The 27,001-nt window shown below is 43.4% G+C and overlaps 1 protein-coding gene across 1 annotated transcript; it reads right to left on the bottom strand.

Annotated features, from left to right (window-relative positions):
* Nucleotides 1-1,110: 1,110 nt before the first annotated feature.
* LOC112567508 lies at nt 1,111-18,217 on the bottom strand. The gene is made up of 14 exons (XM_025244201.1): nt 18,008-18,217; nt 17,680-17,831; nt 16,316-16,430; nt 15,045-15,182; nt 14,463-14,550; nt 13,303-13,536; nt 12,371-12,528; nt 11,753-11,927; nt 11,216-11,316; nt 10,577-10,820; nt 9,900-9,998; nt 8,769-9,051; nt 7,509-7,539; nt 1,111-1,344 (listed from the first exon to the last, which is right to left on the bottom strand). The coding sequence occupies exons 1-14, from the start codon at nt 18,200-18,202 to the stop codon at nt 1,258-1,260; spliced, it is 2,100 nt and encodes a 699-aa protein (XP_025099986.1). The 5' UTR covers nt 18,203-18,217; the 3' UTR covers nt 1,111-1,257.
* Between the last annotated feature and the right edge of the window lie 8,784 nt (nt 18,218-27,001).

Below are 27,001 nucleotides of genomic sequence, written 5' to 3' on the forward strand. Positions count from 1 at the left end.
TCTCAGGTGAGGTGCACATCAGTATTCAAACTAACTTTTGGAATATTGTGTCTTTAGAGAGGAAGTGAAATTGTGTTGATGGTGCATAGAGCAGCCGTGAAGGACTAAAGGCAAATAAATACATAGAAATATTATTTTCTGTAGTTTAAACTATGAATGGGGGGAGTGGTATGCTTGACTACATTAAAACCACTTACATCTGTAGCTGTGTATATCAGATAAATGACTGGCATTAATTTATGAAAAGCTTTCTTTAACAGCCGAAAGTGTTTTTAAGAAAAAAGTGCCTTTTCGGGGTAAAATAAACTTCATTGAATCCACGCAAGCGGAAAAACGAAAAATTTTAGAAAAGTAGGTAAAGAAGGTAAAGCAGTATTAATACTTTCACCTACTAACTGTTGAAACATGGACAGTGCTTGAAGGTTTACAAAGGGAAATTAAAGTTATGCTGTTGCTGCATCTTCTTCTGTTGCTTGCTATTCAGTGACATCGTAACTGCCTGACATGGCACTGCAACAAATTGTCACCACTGGAAACTGGAGACCTTTCCAAACAGTCAGCAGACTTTTACAGGTGGTGAGAGGCAGGAAATACCCGCCATGTTTGGTGCCCTCCTTGCGACCTTTCAGACAATAGTGGGATTCGCTTTGGACAGGAAACAAACATCTGTAGGTCTCAATGCCGACCACAAAAAAGGACATGACATGCAAGACAAGTCAGATGTGACAACTACAATGACATGACATGACATGCAAGACAAGTCAGATGTGACAACTACAATGACATGACATGCTGGAGAAGTGAGATGCAGACTACAATGACATGACAAGCCGGTGACATCAGATTCAATCAGACAACTGACACACAGGAAGCACACACCTTTGGTGGGGTGAGCAGCTTTATGTCAGACAATCAGAGTACAATCAAACACTTGTGACAGGATGTGGTATGTTGTGTGTGTGGTAGACACTGACACTGACACTGACACTGACAATGTACTGCCAAGCAAAGTGGCGATGACAGCTGGTCACCAAGGTGGGGTGGCTTTTCCTCAGCACCCAGAGTGACCCTGAGGATCGCCAAAGACACAGACGAGGTTTTCCGGGTGGAAAAACATACCCGCAGGACAGTCCTGCACCCAGGAGTTGCCTGCGTCGTCACAGCGGATGTAGCGAGTGTGTTCACACGGGTACGGGTGGAAGACATCCCCCGCCAGCAGAGCTTCTAGTGTACAGGGGCTGGGGATGTCGACGGGCATCAGACGTCGGGTGCGGGTGGCTCTTGCTTCACACAGGTATGTAGTTCTTGATTCCAAATCTCTGAAACTGGACAGGTCTGTATCCATGTCACGACCTTACGTCGGACTTGCGCATTCTTTACGAAAAACGACACGAGATCACTTCCAGGTTGGGACGTCTGTTTAATATACACACAAACATAAAATACACAACTCTACCTCTCACTCGTCAAAACATCAATAATACATTGGTAACTAATCAGTCCGGTAATGGAGGTCGGAGCACCAATCTGGAACCTTGTCCAGAGTACAAAGGTCTCCCTGATAAAGAATATAAATACACTTACGTTACCGTCTGCCAGAGTCACTTCAGTAAGCATCAAAATGTCCGACGTATCTCGGCGTCAGGAACACTCAGTCCGACCACGGCGAGCGTGCAGGGTACACAGACACACTCCCGCAACACACTAATACACAATCCAAGCTGCTACGTATTCCTCCAGGATATCCGTATCTGGCGCTCACACAATGCTACACCAGAAATACACACTCCACACTGCTACGTATTCCGAACACTGGGTCCCGGAATATCACGATACACACACTCCAAGCTGCTACGAATTCCGAACACTGGGTCCCGGAATATCACTCCAAGACGTCGACGGACTGCACTCCGCCCCGGACGTCAGACTCAAAATGGAGTAGACATAGGAAGGCTCTTGGACCTTGCTGCTGTTAGGGTCTTCTCTTGAAAACCTGGTCCACTTTAGTGGATCCCCTCTCGAAGTTCGTTATCCACTTTAGTGGGTCTCCTCTCGAAGTTCCTGTAACTCGGGGGTTTATTTAATCTAATGAATTTACAACTTACATCTATCAGATAATTCCATAACGTTACAAAAATATCTTTACTGTTAGAAATTAAGTCACCACGTGATTAATTTAGAAATTCTACTTATATTTAAACTTTAACAAATATTTAATCTGTTACCTTGTCTAGGCAAGGAACTTAAATTCTCAGATTCCCCGGTTCTATAATCCAGACATTCAGTACAACCGACCGTCTAGGCGGTGGCATTGGGAATGCTCAAAAACAGTTCACCCGCCAGAACGCGCGGCGAACACTACTCACTCCTAGCCACGTGAGCCACGTGAGGCACGGGAATTACACCTCAACCGAGCACTGTCACACGCTCCAAAAAAAGACACACACTGGAGGCACGGACTGGTCCGTGACACACCTCCCTCCCCTAAATAAAAAAATGTTACAAAACATTTTTTCTAAGTTACTATAATAACATTCATTTAGGCTCAAGTTAAACACAATGTGTCTCGCATAGAAAAATCAAGCTTTCGCTTGCCTTTTACATACATAAGTCTGTTCTTATTACCACAAATACAATCATTATTCACATTTCACAAAAGTATTTACATTTCTTATCATGAAGATAAATAAGATACCTCTTTCATAAAAAAAACACAACAGCAATGTTCATAAAGCAATAGTTTTCAAGGTATTAGTAGATCCATTTCCGCTCGTGATAGAGCGTCTGCTTTTCTATTGTCTGTCCCTTTAATTGCTTCCGTACAATGATGTCTGCAGTCAGTTCAATGAAATGTTCTACAAGTCCGTCAAACTGTCCAGGTTCTGACGTGAGGACCTGCTGGAAACGTTGGAAAAGACCAATAAGTTGTGTTTTTCGTTGCAGAGGAAGCGTTTCGTCTATTTTTATTGAAGTCAGATCCTCCACAGTGTCCATTGACAGAGTGGGTAAGGACACCTTGTCATCTGCTGTTGAAGATGGAATTAGTGCAAGATTGCAAAAGCTAGGTGTCTGAGGACGCAGATATGATTCCGATTGCACAACCGGAATTTGAATTTGACTTTGAGGAGTCATTTCAGGCGAGAGAATATCCGCTAAACTGATACATTCGCCTCTGGAAGTTTCTTCTATTATGGGTACCTTGATGAGGGGAACTACACGATTGCGTCCCTTAGCTGACGTTTTGTTGCATATGTCACAAGTTTGGCAATAATGGCGTACGTCCTTCCGTATGCCAGGCCACCAAAAGTGGCTGAAGACTCTTTCGAGAGTATTTCTCACGCCTTGGTGTCCGGCGAATGTGCTGTCATGGGCATATTCCAAGACAGTAGATCTTAGAACCTGTGGCACAACTATTTGAGTGACATCCGATTGCTGTGGCCGTTGAAAATGTCTGTAAAGGATACCCTTCTCCACTTTGAAGGAGCTGTTTAACCAGTCGGGTTTCGTAAAGTAAGGCGTTAGGGTGAGATCTTCCCTCTGCTTTTGGATTAACTCCGATTTAGAAATGCCTACTGCTGGTAAGGCTGGCCTCAAGAGTGTGGGTGCTTGGTTCGCTTCCCTGGCTCGTGCTCTTGTAACTACTGCAGCGCTTGTTGATACAGGTTGGTATTTGGCTGTGACCGTTACCTCCTGCACGCCGGGAACGTTGCCTATTATGACATCAGTTACTGGGTTCTTGATTACACAACATGTAAGAGGTCCAGTGAAGAAAGGCGTGTCCACCTGCACTCGTGCTAGAGGAAATACTTCCTTACGTCCTCCGAAGGTAAGACACGTTTGGTTTTTTCCCAGATATTCTGAAGGTGCCACTAAGCTCGCTCGAATGCCAGCTGTAGTCGCTCCAGTATCCCTCAGAACCTGCACTGTTTTTCCTTTTACCAGCCCGGGATAAAGGGGCAATGACCCCGCCTCTTGCGTGGTGGTAGAACACAATACTGCGACGTTTGCCACTTCCTGCTTTGCATCACACACCGACGCGGGTTGAGGTCGTTGTCTATTATTGGCACAGAAGCGTGCTTTGTGTCCATAACCTTGGCATGTAAAACATTGAAGTCTGGTACTTGGTTTGACAGAATCAGGCTTGGACTGGTTTGGTGATGCAGTTCGTTTTTGTTCATCAGGCTTGGACTGGTTTGGCGATACAGTTCGTTTTTGTTCTCTCCACGGCCGCCGGTGTACTGGTGGCGAGTTAGTCGATGGTCTACTGTTGTCGACTGGTGGAGTCCTAGGAGAGTAGGTACTAGGAGGGGTTGGTCTATTAGTAGTCCCTTGCGGCCTGGCAGTCCTTGGGGTTGTGCAGCTTGCATTCGCAAATATGGTCGTCTCCTGTCGGCGCGCTATGTTCTTACTGGGATGGGCCTTCCGATACTTCTCAGCCCACTCTATCATTTCTGCTGCCGATTTAGGATCCCATTCCTTTAGAAATACTGCCATATCTTTAGAAATGCTCTGCATTATCTGTTCTCTTAAGACGAGGTCTCGCAGGCTTTCGAATGACTTGTCTATCCCTGCCAACGTTATCCATCTATCCAGTAAACTGGTTACTCTAATCAGAAAAATGGGCATACACTCTCCTTCAGCTGGTCTCACTGACCTCAGTTTTTCTCGGAATCCGTCTTCCGTACACTGGAATTTCAACAATAATTGCTTTCTTAACTCTTCATACTCCACTTGTCCCTGCGCACAGAGTGCGTGATATAACTTAAGAGCTTCTCCCTGAATCGTAGCGGACAAATGCAATGGCCACAAATTTCTGGGCCATCGGAGGGCTTCTGCATAGGCCTCGAAACGGAAAAGAAAAGAATCTATGTCATCTAGGTCTTCCTTAAAGAGAGGTAATTTCGGAATAAATCCTTTAGGGGTTACTTCTCTTACTTGTGCCTCGCCATTAGGTTGACCATTTCCTAACCTAAGTCTAGCTAGTTCAAATTCCCTCTCTCTTTCTCGCTCGCGCTCCTCCCGTTCTGCCTGTTCTTTCTCTCTTTCTCGCTGAATCTTTTCTTTCTCCAACCTCTCCTCCCTTTCTGCCTGTTCTTTCTCTCTCTGAATCTTTTCTTTCTCCAACCTCTCCTCCCTTTCTGCCTGTATCTTTTCTTTCTCCAACCTCTCCTCCCTTTCTGCCTGTTCTTTCGCCAACCTCTCCTCCCTTTCTGCCTGTTCTTTCGCTCGTCTTTCTTCCCTTTCATTTCTCTCCCTTTCAAGTCTCTCTTCCCTTTCCGCCTTCTCATATTTCTCTATTCGCTGAATTAAATACTTGGTGAGCGCCTCACCCGTTAAACCTATGCTCTCCCCTTGCGCTTTAAAAGCCTCAATATCCATGATTACTTCTAAAAAAAAAAAAAAAATCAAATGCCGTAACAAGAAAAGAAAATCAGAATTCCCAACTACAGAGCTATACCCTGCCACGAGTCAGAACAAGTTAACGTAATCAATAATCAATTTTCAAGGTAAATTTAAAGAAAAATACTACTACAAAACAATACAAGCAAGATCAAAATAATCACCAATAATCAGAGAGAAAAAAAAAAAAAAATAATAACTTTGCAATCTGCAAACACAAAATTAAGTCAAGCAATACTTATTGCACAAATTTTCAGCAAACGTTACTAACTAAAAGAACATAATGCTAAGTCTGAACCTGACAATAGCATTCACCTTGACTCACATTCACACTTACACACGTAATTTCACAAAGAAAACGTCCCAAACCAACACATAAAACATAAAAAAGATTCTAAAGCAGAGTTCCTAGAGGTGGGAAAGATAGACACACACAACAGCAAGACTAGACCTACTGCCCTCTCTGTCGGCTGAACTATACAAGCCGGCAGACCCGTGTAATCGGAAACGGGATGAACACAGAGACGAAAACTTCAAAATTCATAAATTTGGCTGACTGCCAACCGTGTACACTACTTCTGATACCAAATTCTATTACCAACTTGTATACAACTTCTAATTCCACGGGTATTCGACTTCTTCTCATCAACTTATATACATGCAACTTCTCGAACATGTATACAAACTTCTAATAAACGTACATACGACTTCTGAGCAACGTGTATACTTCCAACTTCTAAACACATGTATACATACAAATTCTCATCAACGTGTATACGGACTTCTAATAAACGTGTATACGACTTCTGAACAACGTGTGTACAAACTTCTAACAAACGAGTATACGACTTCTGAACAACGTGTGTACAAACTTCTAACAAACGAGTATACGACTTCTGAACAACGTGTGTACAAACTTCTAAACACTTGGATACAAAGAGACTATCCCTCCCTGAAGTGATCACGTCGGGGTCACCAAATGTCACGACCTTACGTCGGACTTGCGCATTCTTTACGAAAAACCGACACGAGATCACTTCCAGGTTGGGACGTCTGTTTAATATACACACAAACATAAAATACACAACTCTACCTCTCACTCGTCAAAACATCAATAATACATTGGTAACTAATCAGTCCGGTAATGGAGGTCGGAGCACCAATCTGGAACCTTGTCCAGAGTACAAAGGTCTCCCTGATAAAGAATATAAATACACTTACGTTACCGTCTGCCAGAGTCACTTCAGTAAGCATCAAAATGTCCGACGTATCTCGGCGTCAGGAACACTCAGTCCGACCACGGCGAGCGTGCAGGTACACAGACACACTCCCGCAACACACTAATACACAATCCAAGCTGCTACGTATTCCTCCAGGATATCCGTATCTGGCGCTCACACAATGCTACACCAGAAATACACACTCCACACTGCTACGTATTCCGAACACTGGGTCCCGGAATATCACGATACACACACTCCAAGCTGCTACGAATTCCGAACACTGGGTCCCGGAATATCACTCCAAGACGTCGACGGACTGCACTCCGCCCCGGACGTCAGACTCAAAATGGAGTAGACATAGGAAGGCTCTTGGACCTTGCTGCTGTTAGGGTCTTCTCTTGAAAACCTGGTCCACTTTAGTGGATCCCCTCTCGAAGTTCGTTATCCACTTTAGTGGGTCTCCTCTCGAAGTTCCTGTAACTCGGGGGTTTATTTAATCTAATGAATTTACAACTTACATCTATCAGATAATTCCATAACGTTACAAAAATATCTTTACTGTTAGAAATTAAGTCACCACGTGATTAATTTAGAAATTCTACTTATATTTAAACTTAACAAATATTAATCTGTTACCTTGTCTAGCAAGGAACTTAAATTCTCAGATTCCCCGTTCTATAATCCAGACATTCAGTACAACCGACCGTCTAGGCGGTGGCATTGGAATGCTCAAAAACAGTTCACCCGCCAGAACGCGCGGCGAACACTACTCACTCCTAGCCACGTGAGCCACGTGAGGCACGGGAATTACACCTCAACCGAGCACTGTCACACGCTCCAAAAAAAGACACACACTGGAGGCACGGACTGGTCCGTGACAATCCAGGCGCCACCCCAGCCGTCACAGTGAATAAACCTGCAATCAGACAGTACTGTAAATAAACCTGTAATCAGACAGCACTCTAAATAAACCTGCAATCAGACAGTACAGTAAATAAACCTGTAATCAGACAGTACTGTAAATAAACCTGCAATCAGACAGTACTGTAAATAAACCTGCAATCAGACAGTACTGTAAATAAACCTGCAATCAGACAGTACTGTAAATAAACCTGCAATCAGACAGTACTGTAAATAAACCTGCAATCAGACAGTACTGTAAATAAACCTGCAATCAGACAGTACTGTAAATAAACCTGTAATCAGACAGTACTGTAAATAAACCTGCAATGACAGTACAGTATATAAACATGTGATCACGTGATATAGTAAATAAATATACAAAACAGAGAATGAACTTTCAGAAGGCAGAAGGATGAGCCTGTCAGAGGTGAGACTGTAGCAGGTGACACAGGCAATCAACTTGTAGATAGAAAGAAAGCACACACTAATTATTTTTCAATTTAGGGACAAATTCAAGGAATTCACTGATCACCGACTCCACACTCAACATGGCTCTGATTCCCCAATATGAAGCATGCTTAGTTAATTACAACTGCAGGTAACTCTAGTGAGAGGGAGATAAATCAAAAGTAGAATTAAAACTTAAAGTTAAGAGAAAGAAAGTGTTCATACTTGTGTTCATTGTGAAGACGCACTTTCTTGTAAACCCAAAGGAAATTAAGTACAGGAAATCTTATTTGAAAAAATAAAATGTTGATTCAAGCTTCCGCTCAATGAGTCACGAGTTCCTTCGCAGCAAATGTCAGCCAGGACATGAGTAACATGAGTGACATGAGTAACGTGAGTAACATGCGTAACATGAGTGACATGAGTAACGTGAGTAACATGCGTAACATGAGTGACATGAGTAACGTGAGTAACATGCGTAACATGAGTAACATGAGTGACTTGAGTAACATGCGTAACATGAGTAACATGAGTGACTTGAGTAACATGAGTAAGATGAGCAAAGACATGGTTGCGATGAGCTATTACTGTGCCTAGTAAACTCGGATCAGTACTTTTTGTGATCCCTTAAGTGCACAAAGGCTTTGGTCCTCTGGTGTCAAAGGATCCCTGTATCCCTGTATCCCTGTATCCCTGTACACCTGAGTCTTGTTTCCCACGGCAGTCGCTCGCTTTCTTCCTAACCTGACATCGTCACCGATGAAGAGCGAGGCTCTTGAAATGAATGATACTCACTGCTGCTTGTCGGGTGGGTACTCGAAAAAGAAGTTATGGGCGACAAGTTGCTCCGGGGTGCACGGATTCGTAGGGACAGAGCTGCGGAACTCTAACTCGGGTAGATCGTGGTCACAGCTCAAGCTACCCGTGTTGAACGTTTGACCTCGCGGGCACAGCGTGACGTAAGGGTTGCCATGGTAATCACATCGAATATATTTCTTGGAGTCGTCGATGTAGGGAAAGATGGTCTTGCCTGCCAGCAGCGCCTCATGGGTACAGGGGTTCTGGAAGCTGAGGTCTCCTGTAAAACACACACGTACACCTGAGGTCTCCTGTACAACACACACGTACACCTGAGGTCTCCTGTAAAACACACACGTACACCTGAGGTCTCCTGTACAACACACACGTACACCTGAGGTCTCCTGTAAAACACTCACGTACACCTGAGGTCTCCTGTAAACACACACGTACACCTGAGGTCTCCTGTACAACACACACGTACACCTGAGGTCTCCTGTAAAACACTCACGTACACCTGAGTCTCCTGTAAAACACTCACGTACACCTGAGGTCTCCTGTAAAACACACACGATGGATGTCTGCCCCATGACCCGCCAGTTACTCAGGTCAATGATTAGTCCCTGACCTCAACGTCGTCAGTGATGGGTGATGTCGGTCAGTTACGGGTGTCTGTAGTTCTGCAGGTGGTAATAAGTCTAGAGCTAGTCAATCAGTGAAGTTCACACCCGACAAGATCAGATGGGAGTCAACGACCTCAGCTGTCTTCAACTGACTGGTGATACGAAGCAGATGCTCGTCACCGTCCATGTGCACTGGGGATCGACTGAGCACGTGCACCCGACTATGCTGTCCCCCAACTCTAGTCATGGCGGGACTATCTGCCGAAAGGCAGAGGTCAAATGTCAACATTTTGGGGTGTAAAAAGAAAGTCATTTGAGTTTTGTTTATAGCATTACACGACGAGGGCTAAAGAAATATTAACAGCTTTGTTGAATAAGGATTGCATGACGATGTCGTCAGTCAGTCATCACAGCTGTTACTACTATCGGCTACAGGCTACAGGCTACATGTTACAGGTTACAGGCTACATGGATACAGGATGACGAAGACAGGGAAATCACTCACGTGTGTCGAAGGCATCTGTAAAGAGATTCGCTTGTTGAAGTATATCCGACTTGGTGCAGTCTCGACACTCCTGGTAGTTACAACACCTCACCTGCCAGGCTGTAACATACTTAGTGTTACACCTCACTGTTACACCTCAGTCTTACACAAGCTGTCTTGGTCACGTTTCCTGAGCTAGTGGAATGGACAGTTACAGGCTTGTGGATTGTAAAGGTAATTGGTAATGATCGCTGAGTTGGAAATGCAAAGTGTATCGTTGGTAATCATCGGTTTGCTGCCAGCAGGTGATGCGGACACCTGGTCACACGAGTCACAGCAAAGCTGCCTTCACACTCTCTCCTTGGACTGGAGCTGCACTCGAGTTTGTTAGCTATAGCTATAGTTATACATTTAGAAATTACACACAGGTTTATTTACATATGTAAATGTATTTACATGTTTACTAACAGTTATCAACTATAACAGTGGCAATTAGTGTTAACTATAGTTATTTTACTCACTTTTACCTACATTAATGTTTACTCACTTGTGTCTACTGTAGCTATAACTACTCATGCTGTCTATTGTAACTCTGTCTACTCACGCCTGTCTACTGTAGCTCTGTCTACTCACGCATATGTCTACTCACGCCTGTGTATGTCTACTCACGCCTGTCTATTGTAACTATGTCTACTCACGCCTGTCTACTGTGGCGATGTGTATTCGGAAGCCAGTGCACTGCTCTATGGCGGCCAGCGACGGCGGCAGCTGCGTGCCCACGACACTGATGTACACCGGCAGCCCGTCGTTAGCTGATGACGTCAGCAGGTAGGCAGGACGACCGTCCCAAGCTGTGTACTTGTGGGTGTACAGGGCGGGGCTGGGCTTGGGGTTGGTGAAGGACACGTACACATCCAGGGTGCCGCACTGGACTTCAAACATCTGCAAGCACCACACCTGCTGTCACTCACCTGACTCCATCAAGTCAGAAACAGATTCTAGATGCTGGCAATCACTACAGTTGTCTACTGTCAGTATCAACACCAATTAGTAATGCATAATCATCATCGATTGTCATTATAATTACTCTGCCTTAGTCAACCTTAATCAGCCTGCACCCAGCACCTGCTGGTGTCACTGCCACTGCCACTGCCACTGCCATATCGACTGTCTAGAGACACTGCCACACATAGACTGGCAGTCACTCTATAGTCTGACAGCATCGCTACAACAGAGTCTATTTCTGTCCGACACTGTTACTACGTCAAGTCAACGGTTTACACTGACGTGACACCACCGCCATCGTAGTACGTGATACTATTTTTAGCGACACTGACCACAGTCTTAGTCGCCTGCTGCTCTGGGATGACGAAGCGTCCGGTGACGTTAGGTGTCGTCACAGTGACGTTTGTTGCGCTCCCTCCAATAGTCCGATGCGCTGCACATGAACACAACCACACACACACACACGGACACACACACACACGGACACACACACACACACACACACACACACGGACACACGCACACACACGGACACACACACACGCCTACTCAGCCTCTTAGCATAAGCTGGTGATGTTATAATGTCAAACTGTCCAGCTACACCGGTATAGATCTCTGTCCATCCATCCATCCTAAATAGCCTTATATATGTGTGTGTGTGTGTGTGTGTGTGTGTGTGTGTGTGTGTGTGTGTGTGTGTGTGTGTGTGTGTGTGTGTGTCCGTGTGTGTGTGTCCGTGTGTGTGTGTGTTGACCACATTCACAACGCCATACTACACGTCATCAATGCTATCAGAAGAAGATGCACGTGTTGTTTCCACGAGGAGAGAATGCATGTTATCGATGCACACGTTGTTTACTCGTTGTTACCGGTGCACGTGCTGCGCTGTATCTCATAGATGATGCTGCTGATGACGGAGAAGTCGTCAAGCGTGAAGACGTGCAGACACTTAGGTTCAGTGGCCATGGCCATCAGCTCCACCGGGTTGTAGCCGCCCACTCCTACAGCAAACACCGTGGCGTGTCCCCCGCCCTGGTCTGTGGACTGATCAACAGACATGTAGATAATACACCACCCTGGGCTGTGGACTGATGTCATCTAGATAATACACCACCCTGGGCTGTAGACTGATCAACAGACATGTAGATAATACTCTATTCTTACAGACGAGCGTGTGTGTGTGTGTGACCACGAGGAAGGCGCCATATTCTGGTTCTTTGTGCGACTACATTTAAAATGTCCAAATAGTAATTATCATCTTCAAGCTATGTGTTGATGTATCGACTTACACAGCAGTCATCAGGCAATTAATCAAGCTAGTTAATCAAGCAGCTCCACTGTTTAGTTAATTGCACCACTTGTGTATTGGAGACACGAGCACGTAAGACGAAACAACCAGTTAAAACCATTGAGGACTTGCTGTGAGTCCTGTCAGCCTCCTCCTTGTTTAGTCACCACATGCAGCTAGTTAGTTAGTCGCCACTAACCTTCAGCATGTTGGCAGCAACTTCGGTCCAGTTCCTGTTGTCGGACTCACCATCAGTGACCAGAACAACCACCCGATTGGCGCTGCTCCTGCTGCCAGCGGTGAAAAGCGAGGTGCGCGCCATGTCCAGCGCCAGGTAAGTGGCCGTACTTCCGGTACCTGTACAGGTGTGACACAAAGGTCAGGGTGAGTGACAGTCAGAATGCGTGTGTGTGTGGACGGTCAAGAGATGGAAGATTAGTTTGTGTTCATGACATGGTAGTTATTGAAGGTAGTTTGTGTGTGGAGTGCTCCTGCAAGTATTGTTGTGGTGTTGATGTTTTCGTTTTGTTTGCAGTTAGTGTGTTTCCTGCCGTGTATGACAGCCGCTGCTCTTTGCTCTTGTCTTCGTTTGCCAGCGGGTCTGCTCTCTAGTTTCCATTAATTCCTGTTTGTGTTCTGGTATCCACTGCAGAACAATACAAATTGTTGATGTTGTTGGTCAGCAGCTGTGGTGTCTGGTCTGGCTGAAGGAGGTTCTTATAGGACCGAGAGTGAGTCTTTAAGTTAGAGTATGCTGTGGTCTGCTGGCTGTGGGGGCTTGTAGGGCTGACAGTGAGTCTGTGGGGGCTTGTAGGGCTGACAGTGAGTGAGAAGAAGGCTGCTTTGTCTGTGAAGAAGTCTGCTTACCTGGCACTGACTAGTTCTGTTGCTGTTGCCTTAGCCGGCCGGAGACCAAATGGTTTCACGGGCCTTATACCCATATACTTGAATGTGCAATATGTAGCATGAACATCACCAGTTACATCACAAGCTACATCACCAGTTACATCACAAACTACATCACCAGTTACATCACAAACTACATCACAAGTTACATCACCAATTACATCACAAACTACATCACCAGTTACACCACCAGTTACATCACAAACGACATCACTAGATACGAACTGCGTTTTATTCCTCGAAGTGCTGCGGCAACCTGAGCTGTTGTTTGTGTGTCGCTGAAGTTAAACTGTAAGAAAGGAGAGGAAGCAAAGATAAGGGCGGCCACTCTCACAGGGTCGGGGATGTTCATGGCCTCTACCACTCGAGCTGCGAAGTCGAGGCTGAGATTGAAACTCGCGTCAGTGATGCTCCCGGAGCTGTCCAGGATGAAGGCCAGGTCCATCGGGCTGCTGCAATCTAAACAGAGTCAGCTTGATGAGACAATGGTGAAGACGATGGATGATGATGATATCAATTTCCTCCTCCTCCTCCTCCTCCTCCTCCTCATCATCATCATCATCATCATCATCATCATCATCATCATCATCATCATCATCATCATCATCATCATTGGCATTAAAGCGCTTTGTCAAGAGAAGTGAAGAGAATGCGAGAGAGGGAGAGAGTGAAAAAATAGATGAGATAAAATTCAGCTGAAGACGGAAACAAAAGCCGAGTATTTTATCAGACCATTTGTAAGCGGCCGGCCTGTCAGCGCTATCAGCTTTCACTTTCCATACACACATGCTACACAGAGAAGCACACATGTCATACGAGTATGTCTAGACCAGTGGTTCTTAACCAGGGTTCGATGGAACCCTAGGGGTTCAGTGAGTCGGTCTCAGGGGTTCGGCGGAGCTTCCGCCACGGAGGTCAAGACACACCCGCAATTCGTGATGACACTAAAGAAGGGTTCGGTGAATGTGCAGATGAAACTTGTGGGTTCGGTACCTCAAAAAGGTTAAGAACCAGTGGGTTAGACTTTCAACAGCAACAACAAAAATAATTTGCTGAGGAATGTAAATCCTATCAGGATTCCATTAAAATCGTATCCATATTTGGATGCTATAAACCACTTAAAATTTAAACCGTCATATCAAAGAAAGGAGTCAAAGGTTGTCAAGGAGTCAAAGGTTGTCCAGGAGTCAAAGGTTGTCAAGGAGTCAAAGGTTGTCCAGGAGTCAAAGGTTGTCCAGGAGTCAAAGATTGTCCAGGAGTCAAGCTATTGTTAGAAAGTGAGAGATAATATCAACTTTTAAAATAGACAATCATCCAGTGTAATGTGGTGAGTGTATCCCTAGCTATAGATGACAAAAAGACAAGAAGACAAGAGGACAACTCACCAAATTCTGTAGCTTTGCCGGCCAAGCTCTCGAAGTCGGATGCATTGCCTCCTGGTCTGTAGTTCTGGGACCACAAGAGGCTCTGACTCTGAACATGTGAACAGGTAAACAATGAATAGGTCAATAGGTGAACAACGAAACAGATGCGAAGCTAAAAAGTGATCTTGTATATCGTTTAAATGATGCCAGGGAAAGGCTTTCCAAAACAAGTCATCAGCCTAAAGAGCAATGGCAGTGTGTTGTCAAGACATGATGACCGTTAATGACGAATGCGTATCAAACATTAAATTGTTTTCTGCACCTTGTTGACTTTAGTGACACGGCTAGCAGCTGGCCTTCATTCTGTTAGGATTTCTTTCCAATTATGTATTCGTTACTCGTGAGTTTTATTTTGCATGTCCAAATTGTTGTTTTTGTTTGTGCTCCAGGCTGGTCCTGAATAAGTTCTGATCGTTCTTGTTTCCCGGTAATATAAAACAAACAAGTGAAAAAGTCCTCTTTCTGAATGTTAATGAATGGCTTACCTGGATGTCACTAGGTATGGCGGGTATGGGTGACTGAAGATTTCTGTCAATGACTTACCTGGATGTCACTAGGCATGGTGGATGCACTGCTTCCCAGCTTCTGCAGCAGGTAGAAAGTGGCCGCCAGTCCGGAGTAAAGTGGTTTGCGCAGGTCTGACCACGTGACACTCCTCCACTCGATGTTGAAGGGGGTTGTCTGATCGTGGCACAGTAGGTCGCCAGAACCGAGCCGCAGGCCAACGTTGCGTTGAACTTGTCCTCATCCACCTGCGGGGAAGAGACAGGTGAGCATACATTCATCTGATCGTAAATTCTCCGAACGCTATAGACTGCCTGTGAATTAGGTTTAGAAATTGTAGAATAGCTTAGAATCAGTTATAATTTATCTTTACAAACAGTGAAACAGCTCACTCACAGACTTACCTACTGTGCTGCCAACTCATTAGTGTCAGTTAGTAACACTCTGTATTTGTTGTTTCTACTACTGTTCACACTAGCAGCAAAGTAATTCACCTGTACATGATGAAATATAATACAACAGTAATATCTATAGGCGCTTTCACACTAGCAAACATTGCCTCTTCGTCTGCTGAGGCCGATTTTCATGACGGTTCCACAAAGACTGACCATCACAGGTCACTTTGTCAAGGATAAGAGCAATGGTCAGCTTCTCACAGAAAGCAAGGCTGTACCGAACTGATGGACTGAATACTGCAATGTCCTATCAAGCCTTCATCTGAGGAAGACCACAACATCCTCCAAAGCAATGTAACCTATCCACCCTATAGATCCTCCAGTCCTAGGGAAGAGAGATGCAGTCCAAAGGAGGGAAGTCACCTGGAGTTAACAGCATCCCAGCTGAGTTGCTGACGGATGAAGAAAGAAGAAACATTGAAAAGCCTGATCGCTCTGTGTCAAAGTTTGGGAAAGTAAAATGTGGTCCAATGAATGGACGAATTACTTGTCCTACCTCATTAAAAGAAAGGAAACAGCAAAAGTGTCAAAAGTACAAACTATAAGCTCAATCAGCCATGTAAACTAAAGTCATGCAGGTAGTCCGAAATCGTCTGCCGCCCCAGACGAGAAGCTGCTAGAAGAACAGCAGGCTGTCATCACAGGAAGTATTAGGGGTGCACAGAACTTCTACAGAACTTCTACAGAACTTCTAGGAAAACATCTACAACACCAGAAGTTGTCTTCCACCGCTTCATCGACTTTAAAAAGGCATTTGACAGAGTTTGACACGATTGGCTGTGGCATGTGATGCGGAAGCTCAACATCGACGAGAGCATCGTTCAAGTTACACTCTAGCACACATTGCCTATTCACCTGCCAGATGCCCCCGTCATAGCCAGGTCTGTATGTGTGGATGAGAGGACTGCCGTCACGTGACTCTACGTAGGCCAACCGTCTCAGAAACAGACGATCCTCGGAGAAGATGCAGCTGCGGACATGACGTCATCAGGTTACTACTGGATTGGATTCAGTAAAACTTTACTGCTAAAAACCAAAATATACTTTGTTTGCTGTGTTCTAGAATAAACACCACAAAAGACAAAACTAAAGTGACAAAAAATAACCAAATTACCCCATTACACATTATAAAATCAACATATTACATATTAACATGTGACATATTAACATCTACAAGCCAAAGCAGCCAATACTTATATATTTGTTTTCATTATTTACATTTGATCTGTAAAGGAATTCTTTGAAGGCAACATCGTCTGGCTGCTTTAGCTCGCAAAGTCATTTAAAGTTGTTTTCCTAAAACGCATCTTGGCTGAGCGACAACTGTCATTTGCTCACTAGTTGTTGATGTTAACGATACCCTGAAGGTTTCACGTGACCAAAACAGCTTTTATGTGTAAAAACTTTACTAGAATATCGCAGCAGGTACCACTGTCTATCTTTAAGCGACAGGTAACACTGTATATTATGAGCGACAGGTAGCACTGTCTATTATGAGCGACAGGTAGCACCGTCTATTATGAGCGACAGGTAGCACCGTCTACTATGAGCGACAGGTAGCACTGTCTACTATGAGCGACAGGTAGCACTGTCTACTATGAGCGACAGGTAGCACTGTCTATTGCGAGCGACAGGTAGCATTGTCTTACTTTAAGCAACAGGTAGCACTGTCTACTATGAGCGACAGGTAGCACTGTCTATTGCGAGCGACAGGTAGCACTGTCTACTATGAGCGACAGGTAGCACTGTCTATTGCGAGCGACAGGTAGCACTGTCTACTCAGGGCTTCTGCTTACGCAAAAAATTGCGTACTGTACGCATTAAAAGTTCGGAGGACCCCTTCAATTTTCGTCAATGGGGTCCCATTCAAATTTGGGCGAAGAACAGGGACCCCTTAAAAATCTGAAGAAGGGGGCCCTGGGACCCCAAAGAATTTAGCCTTAGCAGAAGCCCTGAGTCTACTATGAGCAACAGGTAGCACTGTCTATTGTGAGCGACAGGTAGCACTGTCTACTATGAGCGACAGGTAGCACTGTCTACTATGAGCGACAAGTAGCACTGTCTATTGTGAGCGACAGGTAGCACTGTCTACTATGAGCGACAGGTAGCACTGTCTATTGTGAGCGACAGGTAGCACTGTCTACATTGAGCGACAGGTAGCACTGTCTACTATGAGCGACAGGTAGCACGGGTACCATGAGCGGGTACCACTGTCTTACTTGGAGCGAATGACGTCAACCACGGCGTCCACGACGTCAGCGCCCCCTTGGTTGGCTTCACGCGTTTTGTCGACCCCTTGCGCACCACCAGGGGTCGCGTGCAGCGTCAGGAGTAGTGACGTCACAATCAGCCATGAGCCTGACGCTAGGAGCTGGACAAACGAGACAAACGAGACAAACGATGTGAAATTCACGAGATGTGAAACAGCGTGAAGTTACCTGCTGCCGACAGACAGGAAAGACGGAGGAGACTCGGAGTGAGAGAGAGAGAAAACGAAGGAAGAAATAAAGAACAGAAAATGTTTCTCGTGTTTCTCTAACTCATTACCATTGTCTGGCTGTTTGGTCCTGCTGACCACTCTCTTGACACGGAAACCTTTTTCGGACAAGGACGCTTGATCGCGTTTATAACCCATGGCTTTTGATAACCACGTGACACTTGTTGTCCAATCAAATCCCTTTGCCTCTTGTCTTCTTTGTCTCGCCAAACTAAAATAAAGAAAGCACTTCCACGAATCGCCATCCGTCCTGTGGATTCCGTGAGCAGGTGATATCTCACGTGATATCGCCAAGTGCACGTGATAACGGCCAGGGCTTTGGTGTGACGCCGGCTGAGTGCAGGTGAGTGTGTGATGGAGATGACAGCATCAACAGAAGTGGCGGTGACTGTACCCCGCTTGAGTTGCCTTCACCTTTGTAAGGAGGAAGTGAAAACATGGTGCGTACCCGTCCTCCATACTGTCTGTCTGTCTGTCTGTCTGTCTGTCTGTCTGTCTGTCTGTCTGTCTGTCTGCTCGCACGTCCTTACCATTTAGTATGATGATGCATCGCCCTCCACATGTGCGCGCACTGAAAATACAAACACGACCATACCGTCAATATCAATGAGGTTTGTACAAATTATCAAAACTTTGTTTATAAAATTATTATTATCATCATTACGAGGTTTACTAAACTGTTATTACAGGAATACAATGATTACTGTGAGGTTCACAAAACAATTATTATTATTATGATTATACTATTATTATTACGAGGTTCATGAAATGCAACTCGTAGGATATCTTATATAACTGACCGCGGTTTGTAACTGAATGATAACTGTAGACGAATCATAACAATGTTACAACAACAATAACAACAATAATAATAATAATAATAATAATAATAATAATAATAATAATAATAATAATAATGATGATGCAGTTTATTGTAGCACGTGGTCTCCAATGCCTGGAATCTATCAGCGAGCAGAGTCCATGTCTGACAGAGCATGATGGGAACTACAAGCGGACTGTCCACCTGGTACTTGGTGGCAAACCTGCTGTTGTTGCTGCTATTGTTGTTGTTGTTCCAAATCCTGTTCACTCTCATTATTCATGTTGATGACCCTGCTCGGTATTTTTGTCATGCAGGTGTCATCGTGAGACTATATCTACAGACTTAATGTTCATATGTCGGTTAGACAATGGATGTCTTCCCATTGCATAAAAAGAAAGAAAGTTGTCTGTGCAAAATAAATAATGGCCGCTGCTACAAATCCTCTCTACACACTGTCACTGAGGGTGACATGAGGCTGTGACAGTAGTGACACCTGTGACAGTAGTGTTGTGCCGGAATAGAAACTTTAATTTTTTGTTTCATCGTCAACAAAAAAAACCGAACTTCCTGTGTTAAACTGTGTTAAAATTATCATATTAGATAATAGTGTATGTTAGATAATAGCAATGATTGGTTGATGTATTTAGTTAGTTGCTATAGTATACATTTAATTAGAATCATAAAATGTATAGACACCTACTCTATTTCAATACAATGTACTCGTGTTACTGGGTGGACAACGACTTTGCTGGGATCAGTCCTGGCATCAATCGTCTACACCAGACCTGGGCAAACGCCGGCCCGCGGGCAGCATCCGGCCCGCCTCCTGTCTCTGACCGGCCCGCCCGCTGGTCCACCCGCCAGTATATATACTATATATACAGTATTGGGTAAAACTGAGTTAACTATATTAGTCCGGCCCTCTAGAACCATCCCACTTTCTCATCCGGCCCTCTAGAACCATCCCAGTTTCTCATGCGGCCCCTTGGGAAAATTAATTGCCCACCCCTGGTCTAAACTCTTTGTGTCAGGGTGGATTCCTATCGTGTGGTCACCTCGCTTGTATTACTGTGATGTGTCGTGTGTCCTTGCTGCCCTGATACAATGGATGTCACATGCCAATGGCTAGTTGCATAACAGTCTCGCTGATGATGAAGGTGGGGAGGCGATGAAGATGGGGAGGCGATGAAGGACTGACTGGATTCTGTTTGCCAAGATGCCAAAAGTGCAGGAGAGAGAGAAAGTGCTCTTTGATGAATACCTGTTGTTGTGGTAGATATTGCTAACATACACACAACTACGGCAACAATGTTGCTGGCTGGTTGTTGAGGAGGGTCGAGCTGTTTGAGGACCTCAATCACTCTCGCCATGCTGACTTCTCGTGGCGAGTGCTGCTGCCAGTTCCTCAAGGGGGGTCCAGAGGCGATTGAGGATCATACAACGAGTTAACATCAAAGTCCAGAGAGATGATAACACGTGACGACTTATCACCCGCCAGGACAACTCACAAGCTCTCGGTGTGTCTGTGTTATCTGTTTCTTTGTCTGCAGGAAGCTGCCACGAGTGATGACACCTGCAGGCCGAGGGTTAGTGACATGGAGTTTGACGGACATCGCTAATATCTTTACCACTTCATCTTCTACAGTCAAAATGGCGCCTCGTTCTGACCGCAAGAAAGAGCTGACTAGAGATAGCACTCGGTAGACGAGATAGCACTCGGTAGACGAGATAGCGCTGAGTATAACCCAGGAAATGATTGCACGCGCACGCCTGTACCTTCTCAATCATGTAAACATCTTGTGGACTAGACACATCCTCCCAGAATCAAATGAGTACAAGACAACAAAACCTGTGCTACAGATTTTATTTATGTATTTGTATTGATGTTGCGCTGTCACACTGGAGTTTGAAGAAGCCTCACATCAGATGTGTGCTGTGTGCAATTTGCTAATTTGTTTCCACTTGTCAAGTCTGTTGTTTATTTTTGTTTGTCTTATTCCTTGTCAACTGATGGTCGCCTTGTCCTTGGACTTGTGGATGTGTTGCTGGCTGCTGGACGTGTTGACTTGTGGAATTAAATGTCTTGATGTGCATGTCTCTGTCTCTACAGCTGGTGATGAGGACATACACTCGTAGGGGGCGCCACCTGTGAACAGTTTTCACTCTGTCCACGTAAACATGGTTAGGTTGAACAGGTTGCTGTGTCGAATTGTGGTTTGAGCATGTGGCTCCCGGGTGTTCGTGGCCAATAAAAATGATTTGTGTGTGTTTGTTTGTGTTTAGTAATATCTCGAGCTGTCGATACCAAGCCTGTGGGTGGATCGCTCCGTACTTTTAATCTTTCTTCCCATCACGAGAGGTGTTGGTGCACAAGGACAAGGACACTCGTGCGCGCCACACTTATGCACTCGACCAGACCTGTGAATATTCTTTACAAAAACAAGAGACCTGTCTCCTGTCTCCTTTCTTACTTAACACAGGGTCAACATGGAAGAAATCTGAAGAGAAAATGACCAGCACTCGCTTCTAAACAAAATAAACACACTCTCGTCCAGCACCAAAACAGTGGCCGTGTGTCACCTGACCGTGACATTGTTGACAAATACCCTGACGACAGGAGATTCGCTCAAGTGTTCCAGTCCTCGCAAGAAATCACTAGACAGGGTGGAGTTAAAAATACTGTCACAGACCCAGCAGTGCTCAGTCAGCCACCTTGAGGTCAATAGCCGGGTGCACACACCGCTGAGCTATCGAGGCCCCCTAGCGGCAGTGTTTACCATAAACAATCGCTCGTGTCACGCACTACACAAATTATGTCAAATTCACATAAAAATACAATATTTCACAGACAACCTACATTCAAAAGAATATATCAGATACAAATATTGTTGAATAGTACATTAGCAAAGCAAGCCACCCGTGACGATGCACACAAAGCCTTTGTCCGCACCCAGCAGTGAGCGAGCAACTGTTGATGTACAGGAGGCTGTATACACCAGTCCCACAGTTGATGTACACAGGGCTGTTTTGATCAAGAATGAATTAGTGGCCTATGTAAAGCATGTTGACAATAGTTTCGACAACATACTTGCATTTATCCTTAAGAACTCCTCGGAATAGACAAAGATATGTTATATGTCTGTGCCTATGTGCCCCCTGAACACTCTGTCTACTATGTCGTAACAGATAACGACAACGGCATCGGCTTACTTGAAGAATGTATAACTGATATGAAAAATGTTTATGAAGATGTATACCTCCTTATTTCAGGGGACCTAAATTCAAGAACTGGGACAGAAAACTGCCTTATGTATAGCATTAGTACATTGTATGATATGCATTTAAAAAATGATGAAATGATTACCAAATTCAGACAGTCGGAGGATAAGGTGGTAAACAAATATGGCCGATTAGTACTAGATATGTGTTCTACTGTGGACTTGACTATACTAAATGGAGTATGTAATGGCGACCCTTATGGAAGTTTCACATACTTATCAGATAATGGAAATAGTACAATAGATTATTACATTGCTTCAGACGAACTGTTACATAAAAAGTCATCTGACTTTAAGATGATAGTGGCAGACAGGATTGAATCCAAACATTTTCCAGTAGAACTTAGCCTACAAGTTCAGACAGTTGGTCATGTTATAAGGAATAACATCATAACAAGTAGATCTGTAAGCAAGATGGTATGGAACCCCGCTAATATCCAGAAATTTCACCAAGCTGTCCAGTCCCCAGAGATACAGGAGCTACTAACGCAAGCAAGCGATAAGATAGATACGGATATAAACGAAGCACTTTCACTATTTAACAGTTGTTTATTGAACTGCACTCAGTGCATGAATAAACGGATTAATATAGACCGAAATGAGCAGAAGCAAAAATGGTTCGACACTGAGTGTATCAAAGAGAAAAGAAATACAAGAAAACTCTTAAGAAAATTCCGTAGATCAGCTGATAGGAAAGATGGTCAGATGTATATTCTAGCACGTAAGGGATACAAAAAACAAGTTGAGAAGAAAAAGAAGCTATACAAAAAACAGTTATGTGCAGACCTTATCAACTCTTCCACTAACCAGCAATCATTTTGGAAGACTATAAAGAATATATCATGCAAAAGTGGGTTGACAAGAAATACGATTGATGTTGATCAGTGGTATGTCCATTTCAAGACAGTACTTGAAGCCAACAGTGAAATAGAGAACCCACCCACTCCGAATATACTACAAGAAGATACAGGCTTAGATTATCCTATCACTAAAAGCGAGGTTATACAAGCCATAAAATCCCTAAAAAATGGTAAAGCACCAGGCCCAGATGGCATAATTGGTTAAGTCTATAAATATTCGGATGGTGCTTTTATAAACTTTTTTGTAAAATATTTTAACACCCTATTCGATAAAGGCATATACCCAGAACAGTGGACTGAATCTATTATTCAGCCCATTCATAAGAAGGGAGATTACTCAGATCCAAACAATTATCGTGGAATATCACTAAATGATATTAGTAGTAAGATGTACAGCTACATTATGAATAACAGGTTAAAAAAATGGGCAGAATTAAATGAGATAGTGGGGGAGAATCAGGCTGGCTTTAGGAAAGATCGTTCTACGGTTGACCATATTTTTACATTATTTGCCATCATCCAGAAACAATTTGCTATGAATCGTAAATTTTATGTAGCATTTATTGATTTTGAAAAAGCATTCGACTCTGTCTCTCGAAAATTACTTTGGCCAATCCTTACCAAACATGGTATACATGGTAAACTACACACATGCATCCAAAATATGTACAAATCGGTTAAAGCCCGTGTGAGATGTGGAGACGATTTCACGAATTACATTGAGTGCACAAAGGGAGTTAAGCAAGGAGATGTGTGCAGCCCTATACTTTTCTCACTTTTTATTAATGAGCTAGCTTTAGAAATTATGAATAATGGAAAACATGGGGCAACCTTTACACATGAATTTATGGAAATATTCATTCTTTTATTTGCAGATGATATTGTATTGATGTCCGAAACTATAGTAGGACTACAACACAGCTAAATACTTTATATAATGCATCAGTACGACTGGGCCTAAATGTTAATCTAAACAAGAGTAATATTGTTGTTTTTAGAAAAGGGGGATTTTTAGCAGCGAGTGAAAGGTGGCTCTATGGAGGTATGCAAATAAATGTGGTAAATACATATAAGTATTTAGGCTTTACTTCTCCACAAGATTAAGTTTTTCCCGTGCGTCTGAAGACCTAACTGCTAAGGCCAAGAAAGCAGTATTCTGCATCATTAATACATTATACAAGATAGGAAACCATTCTGTTAATGTTTTACCAGACTATTTGACATGCAGTTAAACCAGTCTTATGTTATGCAGCCAAAGTTTGGGGCCTTCATGGAAATGTCTGTATAGAAATTGAAAAAGTCCACACATATGCTATGAAAAGATTTTTGGGGGTGGGTACACGCACACCCAACATGATGATATACGGTGATTTTGGCAGATATCCACTTTTCGTTAGCATATACATAAGCTGTGTCAGATATTGGATAAAATTAACAAGGATGGAGCAACAAAGACTCCCATGGAGAGCTTACAAAATGTTAGAACGATTAGACAATAATGGAAAGCAAAACTGGGTATCTGAGATCAGGTTACTTCTTTTTAGATATGGTTTTGGACATGTTTGGCTAAATCAAGGAGTGGAATCAGTAAGCAATTTTATAAAATGTTTTAAACAAAGATTGATTGATTGCCACTGGCAAGAATGGGATTTTATAATCAATAGCAGTGAAAGGTATAGTTTCTATAAGTCAATTAAATCTGCGACTCACAGAGAGATGTATTTGAGTTTAGATGTTAATAGCTTCATCAGAAATGCATTAGTGAGAATTCGATTTGGTATTTCAGATATAATGACACATACTTTAAGATATTCTGTCAATAATATAAGTAAAATATGCCCTATGTGTGTCAAATTGATGAGAGATGAGTTCCATTTATACTATGTTGTCCATGCTTGAAAGATCTGAGAAAAAATTTCATTCCACCAATGTACTACACTAGACCAAATAACTCCAAACTGCAGATGCTTATGTCAACAAGTAATGAAACAATACTGTCCAATCTTGCCAAGTTTTTATATTTAGCGACAAAGAAAAGATATGCTATTCCATGATAATAACACTATGTATTTTTTGTGACATGTTGAATCCTTTTGAATGGGCCCAAAGGCCTAACAAATAAACTACAGTGATACCTCGGTTCTCGAACGCCTTGGTTTTCGACCAAATCGGTATTCGACCAGGAAATTCGAGAAAATTTTGTCTTGGAATCCGAACAAATATTTGGAACTCGAACATCCGAACGTCCGAGATGAGCCGAGTTGAGCCGAATGGCGTTCATTCAGCCAGAGATCTGTAGGGACCTACAGATCTCTGATTCAGCCCAGCGCGCCTTGCTTGCGTCATCAGTGTGAGTGCAGAGAGAGAGAGTGACGTTTTTGTGGAGAGAGTCATGAAATGTGTGCAAATTGGGCAGAAATCGCAAATTTTGTTGAACAACATCACCCTGATAAAGTGGTAGCAAATAGAGCAGTTAACATTTTTAATGACAATGTTATGTCCACTTTCCGCAAAATTTTGCAAAGGAGAAAAAAACAGCAAACAATTGACAAATTCTTCCGTAAAGAAATCAGACAAGCAACTGCAGAGCAAGATTCTGATTCTCCTCAGCAAAAGATACAGAGAACAGAAACACCCGAAGAGCAGTTACCCTCTGTTTTTATTGAAGAGGACTCCCCTTCAATACAATAACCATCCCCCTTCCCTCCTCCTCCACATTCATTCCCTCCTGCCATAAAGTTTGGTAGAGGTACAGTAAATGAAACACAATTTACTGTACTGTACAGTACATTTTATTTATTTTTTTTTGTTTTAAAATACACTTTTATTTCTTATTTCTTGTTGAGACTCATGTTTTTCTACATATATATACAAATTAGGCCAGTAAATAGGCATTTTCTGGGGCTTGGAACGAATTAATCCAGTTTCCATTATTTCCTATGGGTTTCATTGCTTCGGTTCTCGAACAATTTGGTTCTCGACCGTCCTCCCGGAACGAATTATGTTCGAGAACCGAGGTATCACTGTATTCGTATTCGTATTCGTACACAGGGCTGTACAACCAGTCCTACTGTTGATGTACACCAGGCTGTACAACCAGTCCTACTGTTGATGTACACAGGGCTGTACAACAGTCCTACTGTTGATATACACCAGGTTGTACAACCAGTCCTACTGTTAATGTACACCAGGCTGTACAACCAGTCCTACTGTTGATGTACACCAGGCTGTACAACCAGTCCTACTGTTGATGTACACCAGGCTGTACAACCAGTCCTACTGTTGATGTACACAGGGCTGTATACACCAGTCCTACTGTTGATGTACACCAGGCTGTACAACCAGTCCTACTGTTGATATACACCAGGCTGTACAACCAGTCCTACTGTTGATGTACACAGGGCTGTATACACCAGTCCTACTGTTGATGTACACCAGGCTGTACAACCAGTCCTACTGTTGATATACAACATGCTGTATACACCAGTTCCACAGTTAATGTACACAAAGATGTACACACCAGTCCTACTGTTGATATACATGATGCTGTACACACCAGTCCTACCTACCCCTGTGACTGACACAGTCAAATTAAGTTTGATCACAGGCAATTCTCTTAAAGTTGCTCTCAACTGCTTCCATTCTTATTTTAAATACACTCATTCATGCCTGGTGTTAATTATAAATCATGCATATCTATTTTGTTTGGTCTCATGAAGCTCTTTATATTGTATATTTGGCTGTTTATTAAATGATGATATGTAATACATTGATTTGTAAGAAATTGTTGTGTGCATCTGTCAAGTACACTTAGTACAGTATGTTTTGCTTGGTCTTGTGTACAAATAATATATTTTTCATGTGCATCAACCATTTGCTTTTCCTCTTCAAGGATCATTTAATGTTTTCTATATCACTATCTTTGTTTATTTCAGTGGTACATAAACAACAGCAGAATGTTTATCTGTTAAATAAAGAGACAACAGACGAGAAGTGTGATGAGATGATTGCCAGTGGCCAGGCTGCAATGGCGATGCAGGTTCACTCAGATTCAACCAGACACTGAGAACCACACTAGGAAGT

This window comes from Pomacea canaliculata, linkage group LG7 (assembly GCF_003073045.1).
Source record: "Pomacea canaliculata isolate SZHN2017 linkage group LG7, ASM307304v1, whole genome shotgun sequence".
Classification (NCBI taxonomy): Eukaryota; Metazoa; Mollusca; class Gastropoda; order Architaenioglossa; family Ampullariidae; genus Pomacea; species Pomacea canaliculata.